An 8,895-nucleotide genomic window follows, 5' to 3' on the forward strand; every position below is an offset into this window, starting at 1 on the left:
TGAAAAATAAGTTTAAAAATTACAAGGGGCACCCAGCCGGCTCCGTCAGCGGAGCGCGCGACTCTTGATCTCGGGGTTGTGTATTCAAGCCCCACGATGGGTGTAGAGATTACTCAAAAACAAAACTTTAAAAAGAGATGAAAAATAAAATAAGCAATTAAAAAAAGTAAGGAACGGCTTTAAGTGGAGAAGGCTAGTCCAGCATCATTACAGAGAAAGGAGGGGTGACTGGGCGCCTCTAAGACCCTCCTCTGTGCCTCACATCAGTCTGTAAGGTCGGGGTCTCAAGGTGAGCATTTTTCCTGTGACCTCAGACCTCTCCCGTTGTGAGGACACATGTCCTCCTTAGTCCAGAAATGCTGTTACGTGAGGCCAGATAGCAACAGAGCAGAGGCGAACAGGCCCGTGCTGCGTGCTGCTGGGTGGAAGCGTGACGAACACTGCTGTCTAGCCAGGGCCTGATCGGCCCGGAAGAGAAGAACAGCGTGGCTCTGCTCCCATGGCTGAGGGAGCAGTGTGGGGTTTCCATGGTAGTCAGGCCCTAAAGACGGGATGGAGAGCCTCTTCTTGGGGCCGGGCCGCGGGCAGAGGCATTTCGAGTAGAAAATAGGCCGAGGGGTGTTAAGGGGACAAGAGTGCTCGGCTGGGAGGCGGCAGGTGCTCTCCTCTGCTGGGGATCTGCCCACCCAGGGCACCTCTCGGTGAGCAGTGGAGTAGTTTGCTTGGAAATAAGGTGGTAACGATTAAGCTCCCAAGTAAAGGCTCCCCCAATTTTCAGTATAAAGGAATCACTAAGAATGGTAATAGCAGGTGAGCCGTGGTGACCAGCTCTAAGCATGGAGGTTGATTTACGTGATCCTTACTACCGCAGTCCCCGGAAATACGGTTTTCGTCCCGTGTCTTTAGTAAGACAGAAATTAAAGACAATGATATGGTTGGGGAGGTGGCCCATTTGAAGGCTAGTCTAGCCATGATTGAGTTACTATGAATCGCAGGAAAAACCTTTAGCTAACATTGTAATCTCTCTTCTAAACATACGCAGTACAATGCATTTAACATATAAATACAGTTATGATCTCTAAATATTTTACCCGCTGTGCCTGTGTGTGTATATCTGTCCTTTTATCTAGAAAAGAAGGTGGGAGATGAGATATGTAAATCCGTTTCATTTGTTTTGTATTTCCATCTTAAATCTTTTCACAGTTGACGGAAGCAGTCTTTGAAAGGAACTGGTGATCTTCTGGGTGTATTTTTTTACAGGGTGGCTATTTTTAGATCTCTGCTAGAGCAAAAGTGATAGTTTATTACTTTGCATAAATAGAAGATCTTCCCCCACAGTTTCTAATATGCTGGAGAGTATCTTCCAGGTTCTCTGTTCTTAAAATGCAACAATTAAAAAGTCTTTGAGATTATGAGGGGTTTGTGTTGAATTCACAAGCTGCCCAGCCACAGTGCCCGCGGCCCCCGCCTCTGATGGGAGGACAGTATTTCAGAAGATCCAGGGTCTGTAGGGCAAGCACGTGCCTACCTAGTGGGTGTTTGGATTCTTGGTGTGTCCTTTTGGTTTCTGAAGCCTGGGCCCCCGTCGCTTTCTCTTCCCTAGAAACTCGGTGTGTGTGGTAAGTTCCTTGCCCCCAGGTGGAGTCAGAGTGAGTTTCAGTAGGACGGTCTCCACCGGACAAGCCCCAGGCCAGGACAGCCGCGTGCGAGTGCAGCAGAAGCCCTCCATGCGCCCACCTGGCCGCGCCCCCGGGCCTGTTTGGCTCACATCTCGTGTCAGGCGCTGGAGGCTTGGGGCCTGCGGGGGAGTCTTGATCATGTGTTGGGGGTGGACGCGGGAAGAGCTTCCTGCGGCACCTGGAGCCTTGTTTTCGCTTGTGTGCAGATGTGCTGGTTTGGAGCAACGATCGAGTGATTCGCTGGATCCTGTCCATCGGCCTTAAAGAATACGCCAACAACCTCATCGAGAGCGGCGTCCACGGCGCGCTGATGGCCTTGGACGAGACCTTCGACGCCAACGCCCTGGCGCTCCTGCTGCAGATCCCGACACAGAACACGCAGGTGACGCGGCGGCGCCCGCACCCTCCCCTCCAGCCACCGCTGCGCCCCACCTTCGAGCCAACCCCCTGGCCAGCCCTTCCTCTCTCCCCCTGCCTCGTCTGCCACGTGCTGGCTCAGAGCGCACAGTGCTCCCTAGCTGCTCCTCGCGTCTGCCTGCCCTTCCTGGGCCTGGGGCACGCAGGAGTCCGGGAGTAGATGGTGTCCGGGAGACCCGCATCCACACTGGCTACTTGTAGAGTGGCCGAGGAGAGGGACAGTCTCACTCAAGTATGCCACCGGATGGAGGTCTCGGGAACTTTCTCATTTCCCTGTGTCCTCCTTTTTGACCCATGGGCTCCTTGGAGAATCGGGAATGGTTTCGTTTGTCTACACAGTGTTGTACTTGCCCAGTCCCTCAACCTCCCTTCCAGCAGCAGCCCGCACGGCACACTTGTTACCCGGTGTCCCGGGAGCCCGCGGATGCCCACCTCCCAGGGCCCGTAAATGACTCCCCGTTAAAACCGCTGACTTAAAGTACACTGGGTGGTTCCAGGCCTTCAGCCCTTGAGTTATTGTTGGTTTCTTTTTTAAATTCTCCGTTTAAAAGCAGCCGTGGTACGCGGACGTCCTCCAGATGAGGCTGATGGGAGTCTGGGGGTGTTGTTTTCTTATGATTTCAGGCTCGCGCTGTCTTGGAGAGAGAGTTTAACAACCTTCTGGTCATGGGGACTGACAGAAGGTTCGATGAAGTAAGTTTTCAGCCTCATGATTTTTAAATTTGCATTAAATGTAAATTTCGTGTTGGGGGGGGGCCTTCTGGCTCAGCTCGGTGGCGCACGGGCCTGTCGGTCTCTGGGTTGCGGGCTTGTGCCCCACGTTGGGTACAGAGATGACCTGAAAGTAAAATCTGTAAATATAAAGAAACCAACATAAATTCGCGTATTTGTAGGTGCCGAGTAGTCTGTTGACTCTTCCAAATGTGGAGATGGTCTTACTTTACGAGCTAAGCTTTGCTCTTAATTTATTAACAAACGAACTAATACTTGGGGCGCCTGGGTGGCTCAGTGGGTTAAGCCTCTGCCTTCGGCTCGGGTCATGATCTCAGGGTCCTGGGATGGAGCCCCGCATTGGGCTCTCTGCTCCGCGGGGAGCCTGCTTCCCTCCCTCTCTCTGTCTGCCTCTCTGCCTGCTTGTGATCTCTGTCAAATAAATAAATAAAATCTTAAAAAAAAAAAACAAAAAAAAAAAACAAATGAACTAATACGAAAGCAGTATTTTCACTAAGATGGGGAGGTGTTTAATTTTTGCTATTTAACTTTTGATACCCTTCAGAAATGTTTTTTGCATCAGAAAGCATTGGTTGCAGTGTAGGAAGAGAGTCGGAGCTGTGTTTTGGGACAGCTGGATACCTCACCCCAGCCAGGGCCCCTTGCGCTCTCGTGGAAGGTTTCAGAAGCTTATTTGGAAACACAGGACACGTTCATGTTTCATCATACGAGACCACGACTCGTGTGCTCCCACACCACGACGTGTTACTGTCTTCATCGCTGTGCGAGCACTTGAGTGTGGTGGGAACAGAACACCTGACCCGCTGGCCTGTCCCAGCCTGAAGACTGTTTTGAAGACAAAAACGTAGTATCTTACCGAGCTAGAAGGTGATCTTTGCTGGAGAAGGAGCGACACGTGGCAGATAGGCACACCCCCGGGAGGCCCAGGACTGTCCTGATTTGTGCCCACCTGGGGTCCCAGCATGAGGGCGGCCCTGCTCCCTTTTGCTCCCTGAAGTTCCCAGTCCGGGCACGAAGTCCGATGGTTATCGAGAATGGGGGTAGATACACGTGAACAAAAATGCGGTGACAAGGACATTTTAAAGGGATGGTGACTTTACTGCATATTTAGTCCTTTATTTTAAAAGCAGTCCTGCTTTCTGCCTTTTAATTTACCAGGATGACGATAAAAGCTTTAGGAGGGCACCTTCCTGGAGGAAAAAGTTTAGACCAAAGGATGTTCGTGGCTTAGCTGCTGGGTCAGCAGAGACTCTCCCCGCAAACTTCCGGGTCACTTCTCTGTCCTCGCCCTCTGTGCAGCCAAAGAAGATGCAGCTGGACGGTACGTGACGCCCCACGCTCCCCCGGCCGGCAGCACGAGCCGTTTTCTGGCGGGGGCACTAACAGCGGTGGGAGCTGGGAGTTTGGGAGCGTGTGGCTGCGGTTGCGTGCAAGCTCAGGGAAGCTTTCTGGAAAGTGCTTTTCTCGGGGCCGTATGTGGGCCGCGAGAGCAGGACTCGCAGGCTTCGGCACAGGCAGAGTGTCCACGTGCTCTAAAATTGACCCCCACGGCTGTGTAGAAAGTTCAGACACAGATGCGTTTTCCGATCACACCTGCTCGAACAGTAGCACCTTCTCCCGACCGAGGAAGCTGAGCGGCGCGTGTGTCCTCAGAGCGTGGGACCAACGTCCGCGCGTGCAGAGACTTGTCCTTGCAGCCCCGGGGGCTCTGCCCTGAGCGGCAGGAGCTTTCCCACCGCGTCCTTCACCCCTGGGACTTGTCTCTGCGGGGGAGGAGTGACTAGTCCGTTGTCATCAACGCAGTCTCCACCTCCGTCCCTGCTCGCACTTGCCAGGGTCGTGACATGTTGTAAGAGGAGGCGGCACAGGTTGCGGGAGACCCCGGGAGGTCCTCACAGAGCACGGCCGATCCTGTCAGTACTCTGGCTGGACGGTCGTCGTGTCACATAGTGATGGTCCCCGGACGGTCCTTCTGCTAGTGAGGACGTGGCTGTGGCCTGCGGAGGGACGGCTCCGCTCTGACCCTGTCCCACTAAGTGACAAGAGGGAGGCCCAGACTCCCCGGCCTGGGCTGGAATCGGGCTCTGCCCCGTGCGAGGCACATGACCTTGAGCCCTGTGCCTCAGTGTCCCCATCTGCAGAGTGGTTGTGGCACTAGCGTCTTCCTCACTGATGGCTTGTGGCAGCGAGTCCTTCACGGGAAGCAGTTGGCGAGTGTCCGGCGTGCCCCGACCCGTCGGCCCGTGTGATGCTTGGTGGACGGGCTGGGCCACTGCAGGGAAGGGCCTGGGTGTAGACGCACAGCGCAGTATTCCGGTTGCCCTAGCCCTCGCTCTGCCTGTGCCGAGGGCTGCGAGTTCTGCTCTCACTGCCCACGTACAGCCCCGAGGAAAGCAGTTTCCAGAAAGCCTTCGCTGAGCGTTGAGTGAGGGAGGCTTACCGGGCGGTGTTTTCACTTAAAACACTGCATCTCTTCGCCAGACTTCCGCAGCATGCTTAACAAGGGAGAAACCCAGCCTTTTGAAAAAAATAGCATTTTTCTTCAAGAAGCCTGTAGATGATTTCTCTAGGATGTAGTGGTCACTTAGCCTTTGCTTCTGGGGCCGTCGGCCTGCTCTCCTGCTTTCCTCCCAGCTTCGCTTCACGAATCGCATCCGGCTTGTTAGAAACGTTAGCGACGTTTGGGTCGCAGCTCGGATGAACGAAACATGAGCCTGGAGAAAGGCGCAGGGAGCACAGCCCCGGGAGGGGACCCTTGCCCACGTAGCCACGGAGGCGTAACTCGGGTCCCGTGGGCGTCCTGGCTTCTGAAATGTGGGGGGCTGGGGACTGCCCGTGGCCCGCAGCCGAGCCACGCGGGGGCTCTTGACAGAGCACCTGAGGTGTGCCCGCGGCTGCCGCAGGAAGGGGCGCTGGGCTTGGGTTTCCTGAGCGCGGTCCCGCACCTGCTGCTGGGAGGGCCAGGCCGTCCTCGGACCGACGGCCAGAGCAGGCCTCGGGACGGGCCCTGGGGACCCTGCAGCGGCCCGGGAACGCTCAGCTTGTTGCCGGGCTGTTTGCCTCCCACTCTCCCTGGACAGATGGATGCTTAGGGCTGAAAGAAAAGTCCAGAAAAGCCTATAAATCTGGAGGCTTTAAGGAAAGATGAAGTCACCGTGTTCATGATTGTTACTAATGCAGAGGAGTGTGGCAGAATTGCTCTCCCGTCACCTGCTGCCCCGGGGCCCCCCAGGCTGCTCAGGGGGTGGGGAGACAAGGCCACTTGGTGACTCAGTTCCCCTCCTCCGGCTCCTCCAGTCCTGCTCGGAGGTCCCCTGGGAGCACCTCCGTAGGCGCTGCTATGGGCGTGAATGTGCGTGTGCGTGCGTGTGTGTGCGCGCCGCTCTGAGACTAACCGCATGCTGTGTTTGCACGCCTCCCCTCGCGGCCGTCGGAGCAGGCAGCGTGTCAGGACCGCAGAGGCTGGACCCCGCCACGGTCAGGACTTACTCCTGCTGACGCCTCCTGCGGGTGAGTAGCCGGGAGAGGCGGCTCCAGGAGCTCAGGCCCTGTGCAGGAGTGTGCGCACGAGCCCCTGTGCCCACCGTGTGCGCTGCATACGCAGGCCGCCGTGTCCTGGGTCCGCGAGCGAGACGGGGTATCTCACTTCTGTCCTTGCTGGCTCCGGTGTCAGCTCCTGTCTTCCTGGGGGTGCAGGGCGGGGAGAGGCAGGACAGCACAGGAGAGGGAACCCGGCCCTTGGCGGGCTGTCCCCAGCAAGTCTGGCGCCTGGGTGGCTGCCTGCACCTGCCGTCACCCCCCAGGCCGCCGCCTCCAGCCCCCTGTAGACACATGGTCCTGAGTGAAACAGGCCCCAAGTTTGAAGCTTCGTGAGGCAGCCCCACCGTGCGGCGCTGAGAGCCTCTCCACTGAGAGACTGGGGTTTGCTTTAAAGACCGGTTGGAGAGAGCCCGGGGAGCGCATGTGCACACGCGTGTGAGGGGTGGGGGAGGGGCCGCGTGCACGAGCCTCTCCCGGCCTCAGCACTGCATGTGGAGCCTTATGCGGAGCTCGATCTCACGACCCCGAGGGCCCGATCTGAGCCCAAACCAGGAGTCAGACGCCCCACCGACTGAGCCCCTCGGGCGCCCTAAGAGGCTGGTCTAAAAAAACCCACAAAGAAACAAAAAGCCAAGTGTGTTGCCCCGAGAGGGGCTGAGTTTGTGGATTGAAGTTTCTGGTGCAGGCCCAGGAGCCCGGCCTCCTGCCCCTGCTCTGGGGGCCCTAGGGTTGGGGGTGGCTTTGTTTGCTCTTACTTGGGTTTCCTCCCTCAGCCAGGAGGTGTGGTTGCTGGGGGCTCCTGCTGGCTCAGTCTGAGGGGCGTGCGGCTCTGGGTCTCAGGCTCGAGCTCGAGCCCCACATTGGGTGTAGAGTTACTTAAAAATAAAACCTTTTCAAAATTCTGTTTTTTCATCCTTTTTTAAAATTGGTAACTTTTAGATGTAGGCCAAAATGAATTCTCATTGACAAGTAAAAAGCTCGATGTTCTCTCTAACTTCTCAGAGGGGCTGAAGCCCCAGTGGCAGGAGGGGAGGCGCGCTGGGACCTGCCGGCCCGGAAGCCGCTGCTCACGTGGCTTGTCTTAAGGCTGATTCTTCCCCTGAAACAAATAACACGTTACGCGTTAATAATAATAATGATGAAAAGGCGGATTCTTTTGTCTGTTTTTGTTTTCCAGTTTACCCGCACTACTTCTACAGATGATTATGCAGCATTTTGAATCCAACAAAGACTACATTTTAAAGTTCAATGGAATCTTTAATCTGTTAATACTTGTTATATGGACCGTGAGATATTTTATTACAGAGTTTTTAATTAGCGAAAAATTCATGAATACCATAGAGAAAATATTTTAGAATTTAATGTTTCTTATATTTATGTAAACTTATGACTTCATTTACATAGTTACTGACTTTTTCATGTATATCCAGGCTATAAATATCCTTTCAAATCAATTCATGTTCTTTTATCTAATTTTAGTCTTCCAGATGAATGTACTGTACTGCTTGTATGTATAAATCGTAAGGACAAATCTAGGGCTTTTGTAAATTGTGCATTTATTGTAATTACCATTGCTTCATTTGTTATTAGTAAACCCAGACAGAGAGGATTTTTCCACGCTTGTAAAGTCATCATGACACAACGTGTGCTATCACACGGAACCCAGCTCCACAACAATCATTTTGGAAAGAAGCAGACTCGATTTCAAGCAACTGTTGTATTTTAATGACTGACCTTAACTCTACTTTTTCTAGCAAGAAATGCTTTATTCCACAGCCTGAACAGATTTAAACTATCTGGTGTTAAATATCAGCTTCTGAAAATTTGGACTGGAAAGATTATCGGAACACTATGGGAATCTCTTAGGACCCCTGGACTCTTTAGAGCCTCGCCCCCTGTGGGGGGCTCGGAGCGGGCTGAGGACCCTGAGGGCCTGGGGTGGGGGGGGCCCTGGGCGCCCTCCTGGTGTGGAGCTCGCTGGCGAGGACTCTCAGAGGACCAGTCAGGAAGCACTGCCCCCCCCCCCAGCTGGGTGCCCGCAGGGGAGGAGGGCGCCGTCCTGGAAATAATGTTGTGCAACTCTAACAAGGCCTTACTGTTCTTATGTAAATCATCTTTTTACATTTGTTTGTAAACATGTTTAAAGAATGGACCTAGTGGTACATTTTTAGACTTTGATGAGATAGCCCTTTTGGATTGTACAAGGAGCAAATGTAACTCTTCCTTTCTCCTCGGCATATTAAAAAGCCAGCAAGAAATGTGTCCCACCACGGTGCGTTATTTATTATGCCGCTGATAGCGCTGGAAACGGCATGTCTTTCTACATTTGGTTTTTGCTTTTCATTTACTCGTACAGTGCACTGTTACCGCTCTGTTTTTCTATTAATCTTTTGTGAACTTCCTGACTATGTAACAAAGTCTGTACAGTCTACTTTGGAGCTATTTTTATCACAGTATTATTTATTGCTGTCTTTCAATACAGTACTGAAGCGTTTTCCACTGCCAATAAAGAACACTGACAACCCGC

General features: G+C 53.5%; 1 protein-coding gene across 8 annotated transcripts in view; it reads left to right on the forward strand.

Moving 5' to 3' along the window:
* Positions 1-8,895, forward strand: part of PPFIA1 (PTPRF interacting protein alpha 1) — an 81,381-nt gene extending 72,486 nt beyond the window's left edge. For 6 of the 8 annotated variants that reach the window (XM_032879731.1, XM_032879723.1, XM_032879724.1 and 3 more), the window contains 5 exons: positions 1,886-2,061; positions 2,721-2,789; positions 3,987-4,149; positions 6,268-6,338; positions 7,546-8,895. In XM_032879731.1, coding sequence (XP_032735622.1) covers positions 1,886-2,061; positions 2,721-2,789; positions 3,987-4,149; positions 6,268-6,326 — 467 coding nt within the window. In that variant the 3' untranslated portion in view covers positions 6,327-6,338; positions 7,546-8,895. The remainder of the gene's footprint in view (positions 1-1,885; positions 2,062-2,720; positions 2,790-3,986; positions 4,150-6,267; positions 6,339-7,545) is intronic. The other 2 variants (XM_032879726.1, XM_032879730.1) reach the window with 1 other exon arrangement.

The sequence above is a fragment of the Lontra canadensis genome, unplaced genomic scaffold, assembly GCF_010015895.1.
Source record: "Lontra canadensis isolate GAN:19392208 unplaced genomic scaffold, GSC_riverotter_1.0 scaffold66, whole genome shotgun sequence".
NCBI lineage: Eukaryota > Metazoa > Chordata > Mammalia > Carnivora > Mustelidae > Lontra > Lontra canadensis.